Source organism: Pristiophorus japonicus, chromosome 15 (genome assembly GCF_044704955.1).
Source record: "Pristiophorus japonicus isolate sPriJap1 chromosome 15, sPriJap1.hap1, whole genome shotgun sequence".
NCBI lineage: Eukaryota > Metazoa > Chordata > Chondrichthyes > Pristiophoridae > Pristiophorus > Pristiophorus japonicus.
The window spans coordinates 177,887,607-177,913,938 of record NC_091991.1 but is presented as its reverse complement, the minus strand read 5'-3'; the positions used below and the strand labels follow the sequence as shown (position 1 = coordinate 177,913,938).

Sequence of the window (26,332 nt, the reverse complement as noted above, 5' to 3'; positions counted from 1 at the left end):
TGCTTATTAATTGAATATTGTACTGGAAATAATTCAGTGCACAGTCTAGATCTAGATACAGAGCATAGGATTACTTGGGCAGACCCTAGTGTAGGGCCAAGGGACATAATGTATGATCCCACCAAGGTTAAAGCAAAGAAAGACTTGCATTTCTGTAGCATCTTTCAATGACCTCAGGACCCAAAGTGCTTTACAGCCAATGAAGTACTTTTGAAGTGTAGTCGCTGTTTTCATGTAGGAAACGTGATAAACGTATAAAAGCAGGGAAGTCCTGCTACAACTGTACAGACTATTGGTGAGGCCACACCTGGAGTACTGCGTACAGTTTTGGTCTCCTTATGTAAGAAGGGATATACTTGCATTGAAGGCAGTTCAGGGAAGGTTCACTAGGTTGGTTCTGGAGATGAGGGGGTTGACTCATGAAGAAAGGTTGAGAAGTTTGGGCCTATACTCATTGGAATTTAAAAGAAAGGGAGGTGATCTTATTGAAACATATAAGATACTAAGGGGACTCGACAAGGTAGACACAGAGAGGATATTTCCATTTGTGGGAGAATCTAGAACTAGGGGACATAGTTTCAGAATAAGGTCGCCCATTTAGAACCAAGATGAGGAGGAATTTCTTCTCAGAAGGTCATAAATCTGTGGAATTTTTTGCCCCAGAGAGCTATGGGGGCTGGGTCATTGAATATATTTAAGGCGGAGATAGACAGATTTTTGAGCGATAAGAGAATGAAGGGTTATGGGGAGCGGGCGGGGAAGTGGAGCTGAGTCCATGATGAGATCAGTCATGATCTTATTAAATGGCGGAGCAGGCTCTAGGGACTAAATGGCCTACTCCTGCTCCTATTTCTTATGTGACAGCCAATTTACACACAGCAAGCTCTCATGAACAGCAATGTGATAATGACCAGGTAATCTGTTTTAGTGATGTTAATTGGGGGATAAATATTGGCCAGGACACCAGGGGAAACTCCCCTGTTCATCTTCGAAATGCCATGGGATCTTTTATGCTGGGGCCTCGATTTAACGTATCCAGGGAACCCGCGCAGCTGGCTTGCCGGCTTTTCAATGTAAAAAAAAAAGTCCATGTACGATGTTTTGAATGGCCCACACAAAAGGCCGCGCAGGACGAAAATAAATTGGAGAAAATTGTCTGCAGTTTTGGGGAAAATTAGTTGGAATCGGAGATGATGTAACGAGTCTTAATTTTAACCCAGTGACGACACATGGAGAAGGAAGAGAGTTATTTGGAGCGGAGGTGGAACAAGAGAGGGAGGTTCAGAAGAGCACGGACAACAGTAATGTTGATTAGATGTAATATAATAGTTTAGTTTCATTTATCTTTCAGGTGTTTTTGCACGAAGCGACAGCCAGGTTAATGGCAGGAGCCAGTCCAACCCGTACTCACCAGTTACTGGACCGCAGTCTCCGGAGGCGGGTCACGACCCCAGTACCCAAAGGTGGTAAGTAGCAGCATTTAGAGAGCAGTCATTTTGGGGTAGTCTTTTAATCCAATTTGTTACACCCTGTTTTCAAACAATTAGGCATAAAAAAATAATTTCCACCCTTCAAATTGATAAACCATAAACATGAATGTTGTTCAGCATACTTTTGCGTTACAACGGCATATGGGAAGCCAGCTCAAGCTTTTAGTTTGGGGCCCGATGCTCGGCCTCTTGGGCTTTCAAGTGTTCAGAAAAGTTCTTCTGCACAGTGGTTCATAAGGGTGATGGACTCGATAATTCCTAGATTCAGAGCCTCGGACCCTGGGACTCCATCTTGCTCGCTCTTGGCTGTTAATGAGAGCAGTTTGCAGCCCTGCAGTACCTTGCAAATGGCTGTTTCTAAAGCATGATCCTGGACACCAGAGTGTCAGAAGAGGGAAGCACAATTTCCCAGACATCCAACAGGATAGTGAAACCTGGCTGAGTTTCCCCTCTCTCTCTGCTCACTGGTCCAGAGACACACTGAGGCAATTGTACCCGGCCCACCACCGCCCCAGCTAATTCAGCCTATAGTGGGAATTGAAGCTGGGATCTCTCTGACTCAGTGCCACACCACGTGGTTCATCAGTCCATCGATTGGGCTTTATTTATTAATCAATTTGGGTTATTTCTGTGTGTGTCCCCCACCCACCCCTCCTCCAGGAGTTAACTGTTGGCTTATTTCCTACATTTCCTGTGCTGTTCAACAGGCGAGGCCGAGACGGACCCTGGCCGGCGGGAGCATGCCGAAGCTCTCCTGCTGGCGTGTCGCTACCTCCCCCCGAGCTTCCTGTCTGCACCGGGGCAACGGGTCGGCATGCTGGCAGAGGCAGCCCGCACACTGGAAAAGATTGGCGACAAACGGACTCTGCACGACTGCCAGCAGATGATCATGAAACTGGGCAGCGGCACCACCGTCACCACGAGCTGAAGTGGTTGTATTATTTTTTAAAAGCCCCCACCCCAAAAGCGCAGTGACTGCATAGTGTGCGCCCCCCCAGGTGAAGCAGCACTGCCCTTTTTATTTCGTATTAAAATAATGACCTGGTCAAATAAAATCGTATTTTCATAGTTTAAAGAAACTGTATATATAAAAAATATTTATAATTTTTTAAAAAGACAAAAGTTGGGATGCAGCAAATTCATTTTTGTAGAATTAAAAGCACTTGTCTCTCTAGAAGCTTCGCTTCCCTCATAATACTGCACCAATGATAAAGCCATTCTCGGCTGTATTCTGTGCAATATACTTTTATATGATTAAAATAACCCAAATGAAAGAATTATGGAAACAAAATCTAACTTCCTTGTGTCTTTTGTTTTACACTCATGTTTGCATGAACTTGCACAATTGTTTTCAGCGCATTCAGGATTTTTTTTCCCCTGTAGTTTGGAGGGATGGGGTACTTGCAAGCAGAGTGCTCATTTTCAATTTGGCTCAGTTAGGCGCACTCTTGCCTCTTGAATTCAAGCCCCGCACCAGGAATTGAACACAGAGTGCGTTACTGAGGGAGTGCTGCATTGTTAGAGCTGCAGTCTTCGGGTGAGGCATTAAACTGAGGTTCTGTTTGGGTGGTTTTAGAGATGCACTGAGGATCCATTAAATACCTATCTGCAACAAACAACAACCACTTGTATTTATATAGCACTTTTAACATAGTAAAACATCCCAAGACGCTTCACAGCAGTGTTATAAAAAACAAATAAATTTGACACCGAGCCACATAAGAAGAAATTACATCAAGTGACCAAAAGCTTGGTCAAAGAGGTAGGCTTTAAGGGGTGTCTTAAAGGAGGATAGAGAGGCGGAGAGGTTTAGGGAGGGAGTTCCAGAGCTTAGGGCCCAGCAGCTGATGGCACGGCCACCAATGGTTGAGCAGTTATAATCAGGGATGCTCAAGAGGGCAGAATTAGAGGAGTGCAGACATCTCGTGGGGTTGTGAGGCTGAAACAGATTAGAGAGAGGGAGGGGCAAGGCCTTGGAGGGATTTGTAAACAAGGATAAGAATTTTGAAATCAACATGACAATTCTCACCTGCGCTGGTTTCCTAAGTTAGGTTACACAGCTACTGAGTGTGTGTGGGAGGCTGTGTATTATTTGAAGACGCTATTGTCAAATTTCCTACCCCAGCACAAACCTGTGTTTGGATACGCTTGGGCCACTACAGATTATCTTGTAGGTCAAACCAAAGTTGTGTTCGCCCTATCCCAATTCAAATGAATCGAGCTTTAGGCGGCTTATCTATCAGTTATATAACTGGAGCAGTCTAACGGTAAGATTCAGGCACGATGGGCCGAATGGCCTCCTTCTATGCTGTATCATTCAATAACAATCATCGGAGCAGAAAATGTGCTGTCATTTTAAAAACACAATTTTATTTAACATGGGCTTGGGAGTACATTAAATAAAATGTACTAATTTCAACTTCCTGTCCCCTTTAAGGTAACATTGAGTCCTGGCTTCAAATCTTCACATTTGTTCTCATTTTTGTGCAATTACCTCTACATCCACATTAGCAATTCCCTTCATTATTTTGAAAAGTTCGATCACGTCTCTCAATTTATCTCTCCCACGAGACCAGGCATAGCTTCTCTTCATCGCTGAATAATCAAAATCCTGCAATTGCCTTTGTCGCCTCTCTTTGGCTTCTTTCCACAGCCTTTGTATCTTTCCGTACACATCTTTTTAAGGAGATGTGACAGTGGGGAGTTAGTGCTGTACAAAGTGCCTTCAGTTTCCAAGAGAAAGGCCTGTGTGCTTAGGGGACTAGGATTACTGTGTTGCTGTTTATATTTTAGCTTCAGTCAGGAAACGGTATGTCATTTGCACACTAATGTGGGCCAGTGGCAAAATGAAAGAGTCAAGAAACCTGCTGCTGTTCGCCAAAAAGCTAATAGCGCAACACAGAACTTTCTGCTTCTACTCTGTTCCGAATTAGTTTTTACAGCATTGCCTGTCCACTGATGCTTGGAGCCCATTTTTCTGTCCCATTTCTTCCCCTGCCCATCCCAGTGCTGGGATAGTGTTCCCCTGGTGTCTGCAGCAATCTATTTCCTCCCACAAAGTGTCTGTTCTTCATGTGCAAGCCTGGTCAGGGACCAATGGCAGTCTTATCGTTTCGGACAACATAGCCCAGCCCAATCCTGTTTGTTCCCAGCAGGAGTCACTGGATAGAGATCAAGGAAACCTGGAACACATCGTATGAGGAAAGTTTGAGCCCTATATTCATTGGAGTTTAGAAGAATGAGAAGTGATATTGAAGGTTGTAAATCTTTGGAATTCTCTACACCCGAGAGCTGTAGAGGCTGAGTCATTGGATATATATTCAAGGCGGAGATGGACAGATTTTTGAACTACAGGGGGGAGTCAAGGGTTATGGGGAGTGGACAGGAAAGTGGAGTCGAGACCAAGATCAGATCAGCCATGATCTTATTGAATGATGGAACAGGCTCGAGGGGCCAAATGGCCTACTCCTGCTATTTCTTATGTTGACCCCACCTCTCCTAGCAGCCACAACCTTTTGGGAGGAAATTGCACATTTCCAGCACAACATAAGAAATAGGTGTAGGCCATACGGCCCCTTGAGCCTGCTCCGCTATTTAATACAATCGTGCACTCGGGTCCACTTCCCTGCCCACTTCCCTGCCCACTCCCCCCATGTCCCCTTATCGATTAAGAAACTGTCTATCACTGTCTTAAATTTATTCAATGACCCACCTTCCACAGCTCTCTGAGGCACCGAATTCCACAGATTTACAACCCTCCGAGAAGAAATTCCTCATCTCAGTTTTAAATGGGCAGCCCCTTATTCTAAGACTATGTCCCCTAGTTCTAGTCTCCCCTAGCTGTGCAAACATCCTCTCTGCATCCACCTTGTCAAGCTCCCTCATAATCTTACACGTTTCGATAAGATCACCTCTCATTCTTCTGAATTCCAATGAGTAGAGGACCAACCCAAGGATGTGTCCTGCACCACTTCTTTGATCCAGTGACTCAAAAGAAAAGTGCAAAGAAAATTAATTACAAAGACCTCTTCAATTATCCCAATGGGACAGATTGCTTTCTGCAGCTTTTTATTCCTAAAAAGTGGCATTGCATTACAGGTACATGTACAGTACATTACATTACACATTGAAAGAAGGAGCTTAAAGTTGTGGGTCTCTTCCCAGTAGGTATCAGACTATCCAGACACCTCCGGTTCCATTAATTTTCAATAATTATCACACTCTGACGTACTGATAATTGCAGGAAAAACAATTCCTCCCCTCCTCACATTTCCAATGCTGACATATTGGGAGTGTATCCATGATGATGCCACCATTGCTTCGTGTTTTTAAAAAGAAAATTTTTACAAAAAATTAATTTTGCAAACTCAAAATAAACACTGCCAAGTGTGATAAAGGGAATACTCGCTGCCTCGTGAGTTATACAATCTCCTGCAGTACTTCACTTGGGAGTCACGCGAGTATTCCCACCCTTTCCCTACTGTATAAAACAACCGGTGAAATGAAACATTTTTTAAAAACCCACGGCAAGGCAATCAGTTGTGTCCTTATTTCAAACTGTATTTCATTACCTACTTTAACAAATTAGACTTCGCTCATCCATGAAGTTTTCTTTTATCATTTAATGGCAGTCTGCAAATTGATATCATTTCCCCCTCTTGCATTTCTTTGCAAAACACCCTGGATCCCACTTCGTAAGATTATCTACACAGCAACATTAAGACAATTGATGGTTTGGCGCTTCTTGAATTATCAGTGTTTACACAGGCGTCTTGCAGTTCAGAAAAACTCAGAACCTATTTATATTTACCCACCTCCCTCCCTCCAACCCACCCCCCCCCTCCCCTCCCCCCGCCCCCCCAGGGAAAAAAATGCAGCGAGGATTTAATGGGGGAGAACGTACATTGACTAGGATTGAGTCAATCTGTTGGTGTCCTTGGTATTTCAGGATAGGTGATGCTGCTTCAGGGCGTCTCATCTTTCCATTCCTTTAACTGCATGATTCCACAATACATTCATTGACTGTTCTCAGCTTGCAGTCTGTATTTAACACCTTCTTGTGGGGTAACGTCACTTAATCTTGGCACAGTGGAGCTTTCCTGCTGTTATAGTGTTTTAGACAATACACTCTAAAAAGAGAGAGAGGAACAAGAAATCAGTTAAAATAAATACGGGAGCATTGTACCTCACACCACACTCTGTGTGTACTGCATGTAGGAACATAAACAGATATACCATTTTGGATATTGTTGAGGGAGGTGGCTCATCAGGGGAAGGCAGCAGCAGCTAAGTTCATTGCACCAGGGGTGATTCTGCTGCACAGGAGAGCAGGAAAAAGAGTGGGAGAGCTATAGTGATAGGAGATTCTATTGTAGGGGAATAGATAAGCGTTTCTGCGGCCGCAAACGAGACTCCAGGATGTTATGTTGTCACTCTGGTGCAAGGGTCAAGGATGTCTCGGAGCGGCTGCAGGGCATTCTGGAGCGTAAGGGTGAACAGCCAGCTGTCGTGGTACATAAAGGTACTAACGATACAGGTAAAAAACAGGATGAAGTCCTACAAGCTGAATGTAGGGAGCTAGGAGTTAAATTAAAAAGTAGGACCTCAAAGGTAGCAATCTCAGGATTGCTACCAGTGCCATGTGCTAGTCAGAGTAGGAATAGCAGGATAGTTCAGATGAATACGTGGCTTGAGGAATAGTGCAAGGGGGAGGGATTCAAATTCCTGGGACATTGGAACCGGTTCTGGGGGAGGTGGGACCAGTACAAACCGGATGGTCTGCACTTGGACAGGACTGGAACCGATGTCCGAGGCAGAGTATTTGCTAGTGCTGTTGGGGAGGGCTTAAACTAATATGGCAGGGGGATGTGAATCAATGCAGAGAGGCAGAGGGAAGTAAAAAGGAGGCAGATGGGATTGAAGGCGAATAAATCCCCGGGGCCTGAGAGTACTTAAGGAATTGGCCCTAGAAATAGTGGATGCATTGGTGATCATTTTCCAACAGTCTATCGACTCTGGATCAGTTCCTATGGACTGGATGGTAGCTAATGTAACACCACTTTTTAAAAAAGGAGGGAGAGGAAAAACGGGTGATTATAGATCAGTTAGCCTGACATCAGTAGTGGGGAAAATGTTGGAATCAATCATTAAGGATGAAATAGCAGCGCATTTGGAAGGCAGTGGCAGGATCGGTCCAAGTCAGCATGGATTTGTGAAAGGGAAATCATGCTTGACGAATCTTCTGGAATTTTTTGAGGATGTAACTAGCAGAGTGGACAAGGGAGAACCAGTGGATGTGGTGTATTTGGACTTTCAAAAGGCTTTTGACAAGGTCCCACACAAGAGATTGGTGTGCAAAATCAAAGCACATGGTATTGGGGGTAATGTACTGACGTGGATAGAGAACTGGTTGGCAGACAGGAAGCAGAGAGTCGGGATAAACAGGTCCTTTTCAGAATGGCAGGCAGTGACTAGTGGAGTGCCGCAGGGCTCAGTGCTGGGACCCCAGCTCTTTACAATATACATTAATGATTTAGATGAAGGAATTGAGTGTAATATCTCGAAGTTTGCAGATGACACTAAACTGGGTGGCGGTGTGAGCTATGAGGAGGGCGCTAAGAGGCTGCAGGGTGACTTGGCTAGATTAGGTGAGTGGGCAAATGCATGGCAGATGCGGTATAATGTGAATAAATGTGAGGTTATCCACTTTGGGGGCAAAAACATGAAGGCAGAATATTATCTGAATGGTGGCAGATTAGGAAAAGGGGAGGTGCAACGAGACCTGGGTGTCATGGTTCATCAGACATTGAGCGTTGGCATGCAGGTACAGCAGGCGGTGAAGGCAGCAAATGGTATGTTGGCCTTCATAGCTAGGGGATTTGAGTATAGGAGCAGGGAGGTCTTACTGCAATTGTACAGGGCCTTGGCGAGTTCGCACCTGGAATATTGTGTTCAGTTTTGGTCTCCTAATCTGAGGAAGGACGTTCTTGCTATTGAGGGAGTGCAGCGAAGGTTCACCAGACTGATTCCAGGGATGACTGGACTGACATATGAGGAGAGACTGAATCAACTGGGCCTTTATACACTGGAGTTTAGAAGGATGAGAGAGGATCTCATAGAAACGTATAAGATTCTGACGGGACTGGACAGGTTAGATGCGGGAAGAATGTTCCCGATGTTGGGGAGTCCAGAACCAGGGGACACAGTCTTAGGATAAGGGGTAGGCCATTTAGGACTGAGATGAGGAGAAACTTCTTCGCGCAGAGTTGTTAACCTGTGGAATTCCCTGCCGCAGAGAGTTGCTGATGCCTGTTCATTGGATATATTCAAGAGGGAGTTAGATATGGCCCTTACGGCTAAAGGGATCAAGGGGTATGGAGAGAAAGTGGGAAAGGGGTACTGAGGGAATGATCAGCCATGATCTTAATGAATGCTGGTGCAGGTTCGAAGGGCCGAATGGCCTACTCCTGCACCTATTTTCTGTTTCTAGAAGCAAAAGGTCGGAAGAAGAAAAGTAAGAGTGGAGGGCAGAGAAATTAAGGGCAAAAATCAAAAAGGGCCACATTACAACATCATTCTAAAAGGACAAAGAGTGCTAAAAAAAACAAGTCTGAAATGCTCTGAGTCTCAATGCGAGGAGCATTCGTAATAAGGTGGATGAATTAACTGCACAGATAGCTGTTAACGGATATGATGTAATTGGGATTACGGAGACATGGCTCCAGGGTGACCAAGGTTGGGAACTCAACATCCAGGAGTATTCAATATTCAGGAAGGATAGACAGAAAGGAAAAGGAGACGGGGTAGCGTTGCTGGTTAAAGAGATTAACGCAATAGTAAGGAAGGATGTTAGCTTGGATGATGTGGAATCTATACGGGTAGTGCTGCGAAACACCAAGGGCAGAAAAAGTTAGTGTGAGTTGTGTATAGACCACCTAACAGTAGTAGTGAGGTTGGGGATGGCATCAAACAGGTAATTAGGGATTCATGCAATAAAGGTACAGCAGTTATTATGAATGACTTTAATCTACATCTAGATTGGCCTAGCCAAACTGGTAGCAATACTGTGAAGGAGGATTTCCTGCAGTGTATAAGGGATGGTTTTCTAGACCAATATGTCGAGGAACCAACTAGAGAGAGCAGGCCATCCTAGACTGGGTCTTGTGTAATGAGAGAGGATTAATTAGCAATCTTGTCGTGTGAGGCCCCTTGGAGAAGAGTGACCATATGATAGAATTCTTCATTAAGATGGAGAGTGACAGTTAATTCAGAGACTAGGGTCCTGAACTTAAAGAAAGGTAACTTCAATAGTATGAGACGTGAATTGGCTAGGATAGACTGGCGAATGATACTTAAAGGGTTGATGGTAGATAGGCAATGGCAGACATGGATGAACTACAACAATTGTATATCCCTGTCTGGCGTAAAAATAAAATGGGGAAGGTGGCTAACAAGGGAAATTAGGGATAGTGTTAAATCCAAGGAAGAGGCATATAAATTGGCCAGAAAAAGCAGCAAACCTGAGGACTGGGAGAAATTTAGAATTCAGGAGAGGAGGACTAAGGGTTTAATTAGGGGGGAAATAGAGTATGAGAAGAAGCTTGCTGGGAACATAAAAACTGACTGCAAAAGCTTCTATAGATATGTGAAGAGAAAAAGATTAGTGAAGACTAATGTAGGTCCCTTGCAGTCAGAATCAGGTGAATTCATAATGGGGAACAAGGAAATGGCAGACCAACTGAACAAATACTTTAGTTCTGTCTTCACTAAGGAAGACACAAATAACCTCCCGAAAATACTAGGAGACCGAGGGTCTAGCAAGAAGGAGGAACTGAGGGAACTTCTTATTAGTCAGGAAATGCTGTTAGGAAAATTGACGGGATTGAAGGCCAATAAATCCCCAGGGTCTGATAGTCTGCATCCCAGGGTACTTAAGGAAGTGGTCCTAGAAATAGTAGATGCATTGGTGGTCATTTTCCAACATTCCATGGACTCTGGATCAGTTCCTATGGATTGGAGGGTAGTTGATGTAACCCCACTTTTTAAAAAAGGAGGGAGAGAAAACAGGTAATTATAGACTGGTTAGCCTGACATCGGTAATGGGGAAAATGCTGGAATCAATTATTAAAGATGTAATAGCAGCGCATTTGGAAAGCAGTGACAGGATCGGTCCAAGTCAGCATGGATTTATGAAAGGGAAATCATGCTTGAGAAATCTTCTAGAGTTTTTTGAGGGTGTAACTAGTAGAATGGATAAGGGAGAACCAGTGGATGTGGTGTATTTGGACTTTCAAAAGCTTTTGACAAGGTCCCACACAAGAGATTAGTGTGCAAAATTAAGGCACATGGTATTGGGGGTAATGTACTGACGTGGATAGGGAACTGGTTAGCAGACAGGAAGCAAAGAGTGGGAATAAACGGGTCCTTTTCAGAATGGCAGGCAGTGACTAGTGGGGTACCGCAAGGTTCAGGGCTGGGACCCCAGCTATTTACAATATATATCAATGATTTAGACAAAGGAATTGAATGTAATATCTCCAAGTTTGCAGATGACACTGAGCTGGATGAGCTGTGAGAGGATGCTAAAAGGCTGCAGGGTGACTTGGACAGGTTAGGTGAGTGGGCAAATGCATGGCAGATGCAGTATAATGTGGATGTGGAGGTTATCCACTTTGATGGCAAAAACAGGAAGGCAGATTATCTGAATAGTGACAGATTAGTAAAAGGGGAGGTGCAATGAGACCTGGGTGTCACGGTACATCAGTCATTGAAAGTAGGCATGCAGGTACACCAGGCAGTTAAGAAAGCAGATGGCATGTTGGCCTTCATAGCGAGAGGATTTGAGTATAGGAGCAGGGAGTTCTTGCTTCAGTTGTACAGGGCCTTGGTGAGACCACACCTTGAGTATTGTGTGCAGTTTTGGTCTCATAATCTGAGGAAGGAGATTCTTGCTATTGAGGGAGTGCAGTGGGAACCAGACTGATTCCCGGGATGGCAGGACTGACATATGAAGAAAGACTGGATCGACTAGGCTTATTTTCACTGGAATTTAGAAGACTGAGAGGGGATCTTATAGAAGCATATAAAATTCTGATGGGATTGGACAGGTTAGATGCAGGAAGGATGTTCCTGATGTTGGGGAAGTCCAGAACCAGGGGTCACAGTCTAAGGATAAAGGGTAAGCCATATAGGACCGAGATGAGGAAAAACTTTTTCACCCAGAGAATTGTGAACCTATGGAATTCTCTACCACAGCAAGTTGTTGAGTCTAGCTCGTTGGATATATTCAAAAGGGAGTTAAATATAGCCCTTTCGGCTAAACGGATCAGGGGGTATGGAGGGAAGGCAGGAGTGGGGTACTGAAGTTGCATGATCAGCCATGATCTTATTGAATGGTGGTGCAGGCTCGAAGGGCCGAATGGCCTGCTCCTGCACCTATTTTCTATGTTTCTATAATACCCCAGTAAAGTAGTGAAGTTATGCTAAACTTGTATCGATCCTTGATTAGACCACAATTGGAGAACTGTGTGCAATTCTGGTCGCCATATTATAAAAAGGATATAGAGGCACTGGTGAGGGTGCAGAGAAGATTTACAAGGATGATACCAGAAATGTGAGGGTACACCTATCAAGAAAAGATGATCAGGCTGGGACTCTTTTCGCTCAAAATCAGGAAAGGTTTTGATAGAGCAGATACGGAGAGTGTTTCCACTTGTGGGGAAGAGCATAACTTGAGGCCATCAATAGTCACCAAGAAATCAAATAGGGAATTCAGAATAAACTTCTTTACCCAGAGAGTGGTGGGAATGTGGAACTTGCTACCACAGGGAGTGGTTGAAGCGAATTGTATCGATGTAGTTAAGGGGCAGTTAGATAAGCATATGAGGGAGAAGGGAATAGAGGGTTATGCGGTTGGGGTGAGATGAGGAAAGCCAGGAGGAGGCTGGAATGGAGCATAAACACCGGCATGGACTGGTTGGGCCAAATGACCTGTTTCTGTGCCGTATATCCTATGTATGGTGTGTTACTGTAAAATGTTCACAGGACTTGTATCCCAGTAATGCATGAAGGAATGCCAGTAACATACTGAATCGATCCCATAACGCTACTGGAAGAAGAGCAGGGGAAGTTCTCCAATGTCCTGGACAATGTTTAACCCTCAACCAACAACACTAAAACATATATAACTGATCATTGCTGTGCGCAGCTGAGCTGCTGCGTTTCCCTACATTACAACAGTGGCTGCGCTGCGACGTGCAGATTCAACAGCAGCTCCCGTGACACACAGAAATCTGGTACTTCACATGAACGAGAGTCATCGAAGGCAGGAGCACTGTGCCTCTGCCGACAGTCTGCCCTCGGTGTAAAAGGACCTCCAGCCACCGGTACCCTGGTCACCAAGTCCCGTGAGAGGCTGCTCTTCTGCTGGTGCACTGTCAATTCCTGCACGGAGCATTATAAGGCTGGGGAAAGCTGGCGGTGACACTGCAGCTCTTGATCGGGTACATTAAACTGTTGATCTCGTCAATGGAAACATTCAGCTTTATTACCTCCGATGCGAGTTACAAGTTCCAAATCTTTGATTAAAACGAACGAAAGGTTTATAGGGCACACTGTAAGTGACGGCACACAATTTAGTATTTTCTACATAAAGCATATAAAAGTATTTTAGCCTTTCGTGAACTTTCTGGCCTGCTTGCAGCACAAAGTCGCCGTCTGTTTATACTGTAATTTTCACGGAAAAAAAGTTAAAAGGAAATCGTGCTGCTTTTGAAGCACAACTCCCCAAACATATTTCTGACCTACCTTATGCTTCGAGCACTTCATTGAAAAATTCTCCTCACTTAATTGGCAACCTGCGGGGACAAGGGATGTGTGAAAACAGAAAGCAGAGCAATAATTATTGCAGCATTTACAAAGAGTCAAGATGAGGTAACATTTTCGGGATGGAGTGTCAGCTGTGGATCAGTGTGTATCGCTCGTGTCTCAGAGTCAGAAAGTTGTGGGTGCAAGCTCCACTCCAGGGACTTGAGCAGATCATCTCGGCTGACACTCCAGTGCAGCACTGTCTGAGATGTCGTCCTTCAGATGAGATTTTAAACCGACGCCCGTCTGCCTCCTAAATGGACCAAAAAGATCCGCTGATACTATTTCAAAGAGAAGCAGGGGAGTTCTCCCGGTGTCCTGACATATATTTCTCAAAGTGACTATTTGTCCTAACTCTCGCTTCTGCGCATGCGTCTCCCAGAGGCGAGAGTTGGGACAAATAGTCACCGACTACCCACCCCCCTCCCTCAGCACAATTTCCACGACCACGCCCGGAAACGGAACTGGCCCCGAATACCGCGTTGCCACTGTGTCGAGGCAATCGGCAGTGGCGATCCTCCAATGCATCAGGTCTGGCCCGTCCCGCCCAGAGGCCCGAGTAGCCTCGAGCCTCCCAACGCATCTCCAACTGTGTCGAGAGGGGCGGCGGGGATAGGGAGAGAGAGAAAGAGCCTGGAGTGGAGGGGGGGGGGGAGGAGGGAGAGAGAGGCCTGGGGGGGGGGGGAAGGGAGAGAGAGGCCTTGTGGGGGGGGGAAGGGAGAGAGAGGCCTTGGGGGGGGGGGGGGAAGGGAGAGAGAGAGAGAGAGAGAGAGGCCTTTGGGGGGGGGGGGGAAGGGAGAGAGAGAGAGAGAGGCCTTTGGGGGGGGGGAAGGGGGAGAGAGAGAGAGAGAGAGGCCTTGGGGAGGGGGGGAAGGGAGAGAAAGGGGGTCCTTGGGGGGGTGGCAGAGAGAGGCCTTGGGGGGGGGGGAGAGAGAGAGGCCTTGGGGGGGGGGGAGAGAGAGAGAGGCCTTGGGGGGGGGGGAGGAAAAGAGAGAGAGAGAGAGAGGCCTTGGGGGGGGGGAGAGAGAGAGAGGCCTTGGGGGGGGGAGAGAGAGAGAGAGAGAGAGAGAGGCCTTGGGGGGGGGGGGGGAGAGAGAGGCCTTGGGGGGGGGGGGGGAGAGAGAGAGAGAGGCCTTGGGGGGGGGGGGGGAGAGAGAGAGAGAGGCCTTGGGGGGGGGGGGGGAGAGAGAGAGAGAGGCCTTGGGGGGGGGGGGGGAAGAGAGAGAGAGGCCTTGGGGGGGGGGGGGGGAAGAGAGAGAGAGGCCTTGGGGGGGGGGGGAAGAGAGAGAGAGGCCTTGGGGGGGGGGGAAGAGAGAGAGAGGCCTTGGGGGGGGGGGAAAGAGAGAGAGAGAGAGGCCTTGGGGAGGGGGGGGAGAGAGAGAGAGGGAGAGAGAGGCCTTGGGCGGGGGGGGGAGAGAGAGAGAGAGAGAGGCCTTGGGCGGGGGGGGAGGGAGAGAGAAAGACCTTTGGGGGGGGGAGGGGAGAAAAAGCCTTGGGTCCGGGGGGGGGGGGGGGGGGGGGAAAGAGAGGGAGAGAGGCCTTGGGGGGGGGGGGGGTGGAGGGAGGGAGAGAGGCCTGGGGGTGGGAGGGAGAGAGGCCTGGGGGTGGGAGGGAGAGAGGCCTTGGGGGGGGGGTGGAGGGAGGGAGAGAGGCCTTGGGGGGGGGGGGGTGGAGGGAGGGAGGCCTTGGGGGGGGGGGGAAGAGAGAGAGGCCTTGGGGGGGGGGGGAGAGAGAGAGTGGCCTTGGAGGGGGGGGGAGAAGGCCTTGGGGGGAAGGGAGAGAGAGGCCTTGGGGGGGGGGGGGAGAGAGAGAGGCCTTGGGGGGGGGGGGGGGAAGGGAGAGAGAGGCCTTGGGGGGGGGGGGGGAAGGGAGAGAGAGGCCTGGGGGGGGGGGGGGGGAAGGGAGAGAGAGGCCTGGGGGGGGGGGAGGGAGAGAGAGGCCTTGTGGGGGGGGGGGAAGGGAAAGGGAGAGAGAGGCCTTGGGGGGGGAGAGAGAGAGAGAGAGAGGCGCCTTGGGGGGGGGGGGGGGGGAAGAGAGAGGCCGAGGGGAGGGAGAGAGAGGCCTTGGGGGGAGAGGAGGGAGAGAGAGGCCTTGGGGGGAGAGGGAGAGAGAGGCCTTGGGGGGGGGGGGGGGGAGAGAGAGAGAGAGAGAGAGAGAGAGAGGCCTTGGGGGGGGGGGGGAGAGGCCTTGGGGAGGGGGGAGAGAGAGAGAGGCCTTGGGGGGGGGTGGGAGGGAAAGGGAGAGAGAGAGAGGCCTTGGGGGGGGAGAGAGGCCTTGGGGGGGGGGGGGAGAGAGGCCTTGGGGGGGAGGGGGGGGAGAGAGGCCTTGGGGAGGGGAGAGAGAGAGGCCTTGGGGGGGGGGGGGGGTGGGAGGGAAAGGGAGAGAGAGGCCTTGGGTCCGGGGAGGGAAAGGGAGAGAGAGGCCTTGGGTCCGGGGGGGGGGGAGGAGAAGGAGGAAGGAGAGAGAGCCGTGGGGGGGGGGGGGGGGGAGAAGGAGGAGGAGAGAGAGCCACGGGAGGGGAGGGGAGGGAGAGCCTTGGGGCAGTGGGGGGGGCGGAGGGAGAGAGAGCTTTGGTGGGGGAGGGGGAGAGCTTGGGGGGCTAGGGAGAGAGAGCCGCGGGGTGGGGAAGAGAGTGGAGGGAGAGAGGGCCTTGATGGGGGGGGGGAGGAAGAAGAGAGCCTGGGGGGGAGGTGGGAGAGAGAGCCGAGGGGGGGAGAGAGAGAGAGAGCTTGGGGAGGGAGAGAGAGCTTGGGGACGGGGGGGAGGGAGAGAGAGCTTGGGGACGGGGGGGAGGGAGAGAGAGCTTGGGGAGGGGGGGAGGGAGAGAGAGCTTGGGGAGGGGGGGGGAGGGAGAGAGAGCTTGGGGAGGGGGGAAGGGAGGGAGGGAGGGAGGGAGAGAGAGCTTGGGGAGGGAGGGAGAGAGAGCTTGGGGAGGGAGAGGGAGAGAGAGCTTGGGAGGGGGGGTGGGAGAGAGAGCTTGGGAGGGGGGGTGGGAGAGAGAGCTTGGGGAGGGAGAGAGGGGAGGGGGGGTGGGAGGGAGAGAGGGGAGGGGGGGTGGGAGAGAGAGCTTGGGGAGGGAGAGAGCTTGGGGGGGGGGGAAGAGAGGGAGAGAGAGCTTGGGGAGGGAGAGAGCTTGGGGGGGGGGGGGAAAGAGGGAGAGAGGGCCTTGGTTGGGTCTTGGCGGGGGGGGGAGGGGGGGGAAGAGAGAGAGAGAGGCCCTGGGGGGCAGGGTGGGAGGGAGGGGGGGAGAGAGAGGCGCCCTGGGGGGGAGGGAGAGAGAGAGAGAGCCTTGGGCGGGTTGGGGGAGGGGGAGAGAAAGAGAGCCTGGGGGTTGGGCAGGGAAGAGAGAGACATAGGTGGGGTGATCGGAGGGGAGAGAGGGACCTCAGCGAAGATGGATCATGTTCTTCCAATCCCCTGATGCGTGCAAGCTCGGTGCGTGTGTTACAAGGGACATAGTTGGGGTGGATGAAATCCAGAAGTCACGACACTTCATACCAAATAAACCTGTTAACAATCCACACACAATGCCCTATCTATGGCGGAGGTAGAGGGTGTAAGGGACTTTGACTGGGGGAGACAGCACTTGCGCTGGTGTAATGGTCTTCAGCTGGGGGAGGCAGCACTTGCGCTGGTGTAAGGGACTTTAGCTGAAACTTGGTGGCTTTTGGGGAGATCTATCCTCTGTGTCTTATGAAGTCAAAATGGATCGAATTACAAATTGGAAAGTCAGTCAGAACTTGGGCTGGGTGGTTCTAGTTGCACATTCCAGAGGAACTTCAGGGTGTGGCTTATCCTCTAAGGGGACTAATCAGCAATAGGTCATGTAATACTGGTGAGCCAATCAGAGAAACGGCTGCCATTCAGTTAGTACAAATAAACACATCCAATATTTATCCCTCAGACAACACCACTAAGAAAATAGATTATCTGATCATTATCACATTGTTGTTTGTAGGAGCTTGATGTGGAATAATTGGCTGCTGCATTTCCTACCTTACAACAGTGATTACACTTCAAAAAAATACTTAATTCGCTTAATTGGGACATCTTGAGGTGGTGAAAGGCGATATAAATGCGAGTTCTTCTTTCTACCAATATGTTCCAGGCCTGCTAAACATTTATCTCTATTCTGATGTTGTACCGAAGATACACAGAAAATATCAGTGTTTGGGGTTAACAAGGCATATAATGTTTTATTGTGATTAGTTACAAATAACTTAATCGCTAAATGTAAACAATGTGTAACCTGGCCTAGAAAGCAGGTTGGTCTGACCTCTGTACAGACACAGTTAACTGCATTTGCAGGTTTAGTTTTTTTTATATTGGAGAGATAATATAAAATGGAACCTAATATCAATAGATTATTTTATTATTTCTCAGTCATATAGCCCAGAAGGAGGCCATTCATCCCATCATGCCTGTGCCGATTCTTTGAAAAAGCTTTCCAATTAAGTCATATCCCCCCAGCCCTCCAGCCCCATCCTTTCCTCATAGCTCTTCAAATGTTTTCTTTACAAGTATGTATACAATTCCATTTTGAAAGTTATTATTGAATCTGCTTCCAACACCCTTTCAGGCAGCGCGTTCCAGATCGCTGCATTATAAAAAATATCTAATCTCCGTTTCTGGTTCTTTTGCCAATTATCTTAAATCTGTGTCCACTGGTTACCGAACCTCCTCCCAGTGGAAACAGTTTCTTCCCATCTGCTCTTTCAAAACCCCTCATAATTTTGAACACCTCTATTTAGTTAGACAGAAAGGCACGGTGAGGATTAACTAGGTTTGACAGTCGCTGTGAGATGGTGGTCTCCTTACCTGACTCAATGGCACAGATGTAATGGTATTTCTGATTGCACCCCTTGGTGTAGCAGCCCAGAGTGGCACCTGCCTGCTCGCATATCGAGCACCTCTGCAGGGAAAGAATAAATACAGGTACATAACGTTAATGATTTCAAAGTTTGCCTCCAATTAATCTTTCCTCTTTTACTGGAGTGAATGGAACTAAATCTCACATTCCAAAAAAAAATTAGCAACAGCCTTGTTCTTCAGCTCTACAACCCTCCAAGATCTGCATTCCTCTGACTCTGGCCTCTTGCACACCCCCTCACATCCTTCGTTCCACCATTGGCTGGCATGCCTTCAGCTGTCTAGGCCCGAAGCTCTGGAATTCCCTCCCTAAACCTCTCCCCATCTCTCCACCCCTTCAAGACATGGCTTAAAACCTACCTCTTTGACCAAGTTTATTGTCACCTGCCCTAATGTATCCTTACGTGGTTCGCTATCAAAGTTCATTTGATAATCACTCCTGTGAAGCACCTTGGGACGTTTTACAATGTTAAACTTGCTATATAAATGCAAATTACTGTTGTTGCTATCCCATGACTCAGCTGTGTTGCCTCGGCCTCCAATCTCTGTCTGATCATGCTTCTGAAGAACCTTGGGACCTTTTTCTACATAAAAGGGGCTTATATAAAGTTGTTGTTGTTGCCAACTTGCAGGATCCTACTGTGAGAATCATGATTTTTTTGGCTGCTCAGCTTGTGTGTCGAGAGATGATTAATATTAGATGGGCTGGGATCATCACCGTGGAAAGGACTCACAGACAAAAAGCAGTGATGGAAGGGAAAGATACAGCAGGCAAACATCCGCAACACGGATGCAAGAACTGATACATTTAGAAAAAAATATTTCTTTGGAGTCTCTTCTTGACACCAGATGCCAGAATTGATTTTATATTCCTTTCTGATCACAAATGTCATCATCCCCCACCCGCTTCCCCTACTAAATGTGACAATTTAATGAATCAGTGTTGATGAAAGGTCAGTTTGTTAAAAGACTTGGGGAAAATATTTGGATGTTCCTAGAAATTAATGAAAAAGCTGCAAGTAAAACTACATCTCCTCCACAGGAAATGTTAACACCATCTCGGGGGCGGTGGGAAGGGAGATATGAAAAATAATCTGTCGCAAATCATTTTGGACGCAGAGTCAAAAATAACTTTCAAAAAGGGAATTGGATAAATACTTGAAGGGGGAAAAATTGCAGGGCTTTGGGGAGTGAGCAGGGGAGTGGATAGCTCTACCAAAGACTTAATGATCTTTGCACACCATGGTAGTAAGAAGATTTAACATCATCAGACCTCAAGTCTTAGAGGACAGGTTGTTAAGTTATTGGCACACAAGGGGGGAATGAACTTGGTACAAGTATTAAGGAGGGAAGAGAGAAAATATGCACTTGACTCTAAATCTTAAAATGATTTGACTCAGTTTTAGAATCATAGAATTGTACAGCACAGAAAGAGGCCATTTGGCCCATTGTGCCTGTGCTGACTCTTTGAAAGAGCTATCCAATTAGCCCCACTCCCCTGCCCTTTCCCTATAGCCCTATACATTTTTCCCTTCCAAGTATATTTAAGATGCCCCTTAAAACCTACTTTGGTATTTCCATCCACACTTTGTTTTGTAGTCACTGTAGTGAGAGGCTGCAGTGCTAAGGAATGCAATTCTTCCCCTCGCTTGGCTGCACCAAGCCCTCTCCCCAGTCTGCATTGCACCAGTTAGATGGATCCCAAAATGTCGAATTGACCCCCAAACTTTAGATAAACTCTACCGACAGCACTTTGCCTCTTCCTTTTATTCCTCCACTCGAAGCAGGCCTGTGGTCTCTGTCTGGATGATTCATATTCAGCTCTGTTGCCGTGAGCAGATGTTCAATGGGGAGTAGGCTGAGACTGCATTCAGCTGTCCCTCAGGAGCCTCCCATCAAAGCCGAACTCTAAGCTGGACTCAAACCCAGATCTCAAGAGGCACAGGGACATTACTCTAACCCAGTTTACCACTCGAAAAAAAACTTTAAAAAGTTGTATCACGACTGAATCAATATATGCCTGGAGAATATGAAATAAAAGATAGATTTTATATATATTTATGACAACATTGCAGCAAGTTAATTTCTCAGGATGCAGCATTTTCTCCCTATGATAATCTGGGTTTGATATCTCACCATTTCACTGGCCATTTCCACAGCCTCCTGCAGACCGTACAGCTTCCCTGCAGTCAGGTAGACTCCACTGGTCCACACAGCACATGCTCCGTGCACCCAACGCTCGTGGGGGTCCAGGGGCAGTTCAGGAGGCTGCATCTCCTCCTCCACGCCTGGCTTCTTCTTCACCTTCTTCGGCTCAGTGTCTTCGGCACTTTTCTCGCAGCAGTAGCAGCTCAGCCTTTTGCACTTTTCTCTTGAACTAGTCCTGAGCGGATTCTGATCTTCCACCTCGGTTGTCTTCTCCAGGCCGGTCGGGACCTTCTCCGGGATGGACGGGACCTTTTCCGGAATGGACGGTATCTTCTCCGGGATGGACGGGACCTTCTCCTGAATGGACGGGACCTCCACGGTAATACCGACAGTACTCTCATTATCTGAGTTGGCAACTTTTGATTCAACAGAGAGCCTCTCTTGTGTCTCTTTCATTCCATTCTTTATCTCCAATTTCCCCTTGACATGCTGGTTCTTTGTTACTGGTGGTATATAGTCCTCTGGATAATATGGTCCAAAAAGGTCACCGAGCTCCTTGTGATTCTTCGGTCTTCCACATAAGCAGCAGACCAGATAGCCTTGCTTAGCGGAATCTAGCACCACAGGTCCAGGTAACATAGCTGAAGATGTTGGCAGTGTCTTGCTGACTGATACAGGGGCCTGTGAAAATGAAGACTTTTTCTTGATCTTTTGGAACCTGGACTGTTCCTCTGACAACGTGTTAATGATCGTACAGATGGACGATACCTCATTACTCTTCTCAACACGAATGTAAGGAGAAAAGGTCTTGGCTTTGTTCTCTGCTCTTGGCATCTTATACGACACATATTTTAGCCGTATCACTGGTTCTTTGGTTTCCACAGGAGGGAGGTTTATTTTCTTCAGCTGGTTTTTACGTCTTTGGGCAGCTTTTGTGGTCTTGCTCCCTTTGAGGTGCTTTCTTCGCCTTCTGCCGCCTCTTCCAGCAAGCCTCTTGACTTTGGAATTAGTCTTGGTTTGCTTGACCTTCTTATTCCCTGTTGGGTGACCGCGCCTCTTCGCAGGAGGAAGACAGCTTTTCGGGGAAGTTTGCCTCTTCGGTTCCACGACATCCCGAGAATTCACCAACTCTTCATTTGGACCCGGATCTGAAATAGAAGACAAAACTGAGGAAGGGGAGGCAAGCTGAGGATTATCATCAGTGGTAGCTGTAAGCTTTCCCTCTTTCTCTTCCATCATCCTTTCCTTCGGAGAAAGCTTCACATTGAGCTGGTCTTCCGCTTCAATACTTGCTGGCTGGGCAGTTACATTCACATCAGTCTTCACATGAATACTGCTCTTTTCCTGAGTTCTTGATTCATTTTCATCTTTGAGTCTCTTGGATGCGATAAGGCATTTTTTATTCAACTCCACCAGGGCAATCTTCGATGGAACATCTTTTGCCGTCACTTTGCTTTGTTCAATCAATGCCTGATGCACCTCATTGCTGGCATTTTCCGCAAGTTTCTCTTCTTTTAGGGACAGTATTTCATCCAGGGTCAAACACGTCACATTGCTATCTGAATAATTGCTACAGGCGAATGATTTTGAGTTTGGAGAGGTGATCTTTTGCACAATGGCCTCCAGTTTGAGGCCCCTGCCTTTCCGCGGGGGCAGAATTTTTGTCTTCGGAGGGGTCTTCAGAGAGATAACAGACTGGGTATTGCTGTCAGTGTTTGATGTTTCCTTACTGAGGCAACGTTGTGAAGTTCCTTCACAACTGGCACCTTGGATGGGTTCACCAGTCACAGATTGGGCTGTTGAGTTACTTTCTGAAGGAGAAAGACCAGGAAGTGGTTTCTGTTTCTCTGTCCTTGTATCGTTTGCCTTCAACATCTGATGTTGCCTTTTAGCGGGGATCAGTGGAAGGGAACAGTAACCTTTTCTTTTCAAAGGATGCGACAGGGGAAACCTTTGGTCCTCCTGCCCCCCAAGTCTTAAAGCCGAATTTCGTGCCTTTAATCTCTCGGTCGTCATCTCCCCTTCAACATAATCCAACGCCTCGTGTCTGGCTGTCAGTTGTCTTTGAGTCCTTGACACCGAAGTATTATTTTTGGTGGTCAAACATCGACCGGAGACAAGATTGCAGCTTTTTCGTTGTTTTACATCTTTTTGCAAAATCATTCCCTGAGCCCTAGTTCTGGCCCTCAGCACAACAGATTTATATGAATTGGACTCTTGGGTCAAGCACTCGTGGCCCTTCATCTGTTGGTCCGGGTGGACAGTGTAGGCGGGCCTACTGTGGGGCACGGTGTTGGTCCTGGTCAGATGAGCTCTTATACTTGGACTGGTACCTTGTCTTTGAATCAAACACTTGTCTGAGTCCAAGTGCAACCTGTGCCTAGAGCTACAGCTCATGTCCCTTGGACCATCCTCCCGGTGAGAGACCATTCCCTTTCTCAAGAGACCCCTGGACTGGATGGTCAGCTCAGTCTCCAGTAAAGCAGTAGAAGAGCGGGTGCACATTCTGGTGGGCAGATTTGCCATGGATTCTGAGGCAGCGAACCCTTCCTGGGGGCCCTTGCTTTTAGCTCGGTCTCTCTGTGGCCCCAAACATCTCAGTTTGGCCGGCACCATCTTGAGAGGCTGGACGTTCTCCTCTGGCTTGGGCGGCGAATGGTCTTTGCTCCCGAGACCGACTCCTTGCGTCGCTCTGGCCGAGAGTCTCCGGAATCTTGGACCTCTGCTCCCCGACATTTTCGAGGGACCGTTTTCTATTTCGGTCAGCGCCGAGCTGATTAATTCTGAGGAAAGCGCTGGCAAGCCCAGAGTCTCTGCGACCGCCGTGGGTTCAGGGGCCTTGTCCTGCTGGTGGTCTTCGCACTTCACGTGCTCTCCTTCGGGGTTCATCACAACTCCGGAAGGATCCCCTTGAGGAACCTTTGAATCTGCGACTATTGCTGGTCCCACGTGGATAACTGAATGCCCCAGCAAGCGGGGTGCAGCACTCGAACTCACTTTATCCTCCCCTCTCTCGGTGCTATTTTGCTTTTCCTCTATACAACCACAGTTCCCTTCTGGATGTGGAGAGACCGCCTCCTTCACACAGTGTCGGGTGGGGGAGACATCACAGATGACGGATTTTCTTTCGGTGATGGCAGCAATAGCGTCTTGTAGAACTGCATTTCCCTTTGATTCCACTGATAGCTCCTCATCTTCTGCCGATTGCTCCTTCTGCTCCATGGTGGGGAGCCGAAATTCAGAGTTGCTGTTTATCTGGTTCCCACTGCTCTCTGGATCTCTCTCCTCATCAGCTCCCCTCATCGGTTCCATCTCTTGGACCAAGCGCGCAGGAGTCAAATCCTTCTGCACAGGTCTCTGCTCTTGCCTGTAGTTGACGTGGAACTTCTGAAGGAACTTTTTCTGAAGATCACATTGCGAGAGGTCGACCTCCAACTCCTCCCACTCCAGCAAAGGCTCCTTCCCTTTCTTATCGGGCAAATCAAGCTTTTCCAAATCCTGCGGAGCACCCGGAATGTGCGAGGAATAGCACTCGTGGTTACTGTTGGATAGAGAGGACATCAAGTTATCTCTGTAATCTACTGCCAAAGGTTGTAATGGGTTTATGGAGTCCATCCCATGGGGAAAAAGTTGTGATTCGCTGTAAGTGTCATCCCCAAAACCCTTTGGCATCATTGGACAGTCACTCTTAACTGTCCCCTGGTTGCAATCCGAGGCGAAGCCTTGTCCTTGAACGGATCGTTTTGGGCGGATAAGGTGGCCGACAAAGTTCTCGCCGCTGTACAAATTTAAGTGCGCCCCCTTACTTTCCCTGTCCCCCCCAAAATGATTAAACTTGAGTTCTGCTTCCAACTTCTCCTTGAAAGAGTCTTTTAGGATGATAACACTAGAGGCTTTCGTGTCCTCCTTTGAAAAGAGGATGGGTTGTCTATCACCGGCCAGCTTCTCAAAGTCTGCCGATGTTGGGTAGCTTTCCCCGCTCTGCATTGAGTCGTCCGATTTGGACTCGGCAACCACGTCGTTCGGCGAGGTGACGGAACAGGACAGAATGGTGTCCAGATTTTTCCTCAGAGCGTCCAGGTTTGCCGAGCTCCTGCAGTGGCCGTGAAAGAAATGAATTTTCTCCAGCTGATCTTCGGAGCTGCTGGAATATTCTCCTTCCTGCAGGTCGGTTTGCAGTGACTGGGGTGTACCCAGAGGTTCCGATTGAGGTGTCCCCAGGGGTTCTTCCGAATACAGGGTGTCCTCGGAGCTCTTCAGCTCCTTTAATATCTCGGATTTTTTGGGCAGGCGTTTGCCCATCTTCCTGTGCGGAGCAAGGCTGTTGGAAAGCAAGAGCTGTTGCACGGTTCTGGGAATGTTTTCGACTTGAGAGCTGAGAGCTATGAGGCTGCTGAAAGCTCCATCCGACAGCAGTTTCTCGGGAATTTTATCCTTGAGGAAGACCTTACAGCTTCCACCCGGCGTCTTGCTGGAACTCTGCGTGGTGGACGGCGCTGCCGATGGCATCATGTGAGAAACGTTACCTTTGAGATCAGACGCCATGGAGCCACCCTCGGGTGGCTGGCCGTATTGGAGAGTCTCGGGGTTGGCCATCAACGGAGATGGAGTCGAACTGTAGGACGGGGACCTGACCACAGTGGAAACAGGGGAGTGGCTAGAAGTGGGGCTGAAGGTTTGATAGAACTGTTCCGGAGATTTTACGGGAGCGTCGGTCTGGTAGTACACCTGGGGCGACTGACTCAAGAGATGCAGCTTGGCTTGGTTATGATACTGGAGGCTGTGCTGCTTGACCTGGGCGGCTTTGCTCTGCTCATAGCCCCCGGACTTGGCGATGGCCGCCTTGTACCCGTAGCCGGCCTGGGTGGAATAGTCTGGCGTGGCCGCGCTTTGCCGGTCGTACTGTGAATTTGCGGGCACTTGCGCGTAGCCTTCGTACGAGCGAGAGGGATGGTTGTAATCCTGCACGGTGGGGTAAGAGGTGGGCGAGGACTGGAAGGCCTGGTTGAACTGTGCCGACCTGGCAGCGTAGGGGGAGGCCTGCTGCATCAAGGGCTTGTGATGGGGCTGGTGCATGAAATGAGTCTGTTGCGCCGACAGGGCAGGCGGGTTCCTGGTGGCGTTGGCTTGCATGTGCTGCTGTTGGTAGGCGGTAACACCGGCAGTGGAAGGAACAGACCCCTTAAAGGAGTCCTGGCCGTATTGGGATAGACCTCCCACCGAAGAGCCTTGAGAGCCCCATTTTGGAGCCTGCCCTTCGCTCTGATACTGTCTGGAGTAGGCAGCGCTTTGGTATGTCGACACGGCACTCGAAGGTCTCCCCTGTGGGTGCTGGGCAGCAACCTGCTTAACGCCACTGAAGTAATTGGCAGCGGTGTTATTGGCATAGCCCTGGTAGGATTGCTGGTTGTAATATTCCTTTGAGGTGATGCCATGGGCCTCGTAGCTTTGGGCGACCGGGTTCTGCTGCCTGTAGGTCTCCAGACGCGAGGAGTCAGCCCGGACCTGCTGGAAATTCTGTTGGCTGCCTTGGAAGCCCCCGGGATCTCGGAAGGACTGCATGGCTTCTTAGCTTGCGTCACTGAGCCCTGTGAACGGACAATAGCAAGAATCATACGAGAAAGTTAAAAACAATAACCAACTTCAGCCAATAAAATGATGGATAATGAACACCAAAAGCTGCCTCCAATGGTACTGATGTGGTATTGGTCCAAACAACTATAAAGAGTTCTCGATTCAATCTCAACTCTGTGCTAGGTTTAGTTTTAATGTTTAATGATCGCTACAATACACAATGGATCTGCAGTCTCTGCTATTCTCTAAAATATACACAGGGACTGCAGTCTCTGCTATTCTCTATAATATACACAGAACCTGGGGTCTCCACTATTCTCTAAAATATACAGGAACTGCAGTCTCTGCTATTCTCTATAATATACAAACTGAACCTGCAGTGTCTG

General features: G+C 48.6%; 2 protein-coding genes across 5 annotated transcripts in view; one reads left to right on the top strand and one right to left on the bottom strand.

Moving 5' to 3' along the window:
- The window catches only part of srebf1 (sterol regulatory element binding transcription factor 1), a 46,959-nt gene extending 44,178 nt beyond the window's left edge, over positions 1-2,781 (top strand). For all 3 annotated transcript variants that reach the window (XM_070901349.1, XM_070901347.1, XM_070901348.1), the window contains 2 exons: positions 1,352-1,466; positions 2,198-2,781. In XM_070901349.1, the coding sequence (XP_070757450.1) occupies positions 1,352-1,466; positions 2,198-2,418 (336 nt within the window). In that variant the 3' untranslated portion in view covers positions 2,419-2,781. The remainder of the gene's footprint in view (positions 1-1,351; positions 1,467-2,197) is intronic.
- Positions 2,782-6,356: 3,575 nt separating this feature from the next.
- LOC139281267 (transcription factor 20) overlaps positions 6,357-26,332 on the bottom strand; it is a 28,730-nt gene continuing 8,754 nt past the window's right edge. For both annotated transcript variants that reach the window (XM_070901346.1, XM_070901345.1), the window contains exons 2-5: positions 20,361-25,960; positions 18,174-18,267; positions 13,296-13,345; positions 6,357-6,619 (exon numbers count right to left, since the gene is read on the bottom strand). In XM_070901346.1, coding sequence (XP_070757447.1) covers positions 6,596-6,619; positions 13,296-13,345; positions 18,174-18,267; positions 20,361-25,934 — 5,742 coding nt within the window. In that variant the 5' untranslated portion in view covers positions 25,935-25,960 and the 3' untranslated portion in view covers positions 6,357-6,595. The remainder of the gene's footprint in view (positions 6,620-13,295; positions 13,346-18,173; positions 18,268-20,360; positions 25,961-26,332) is intronic.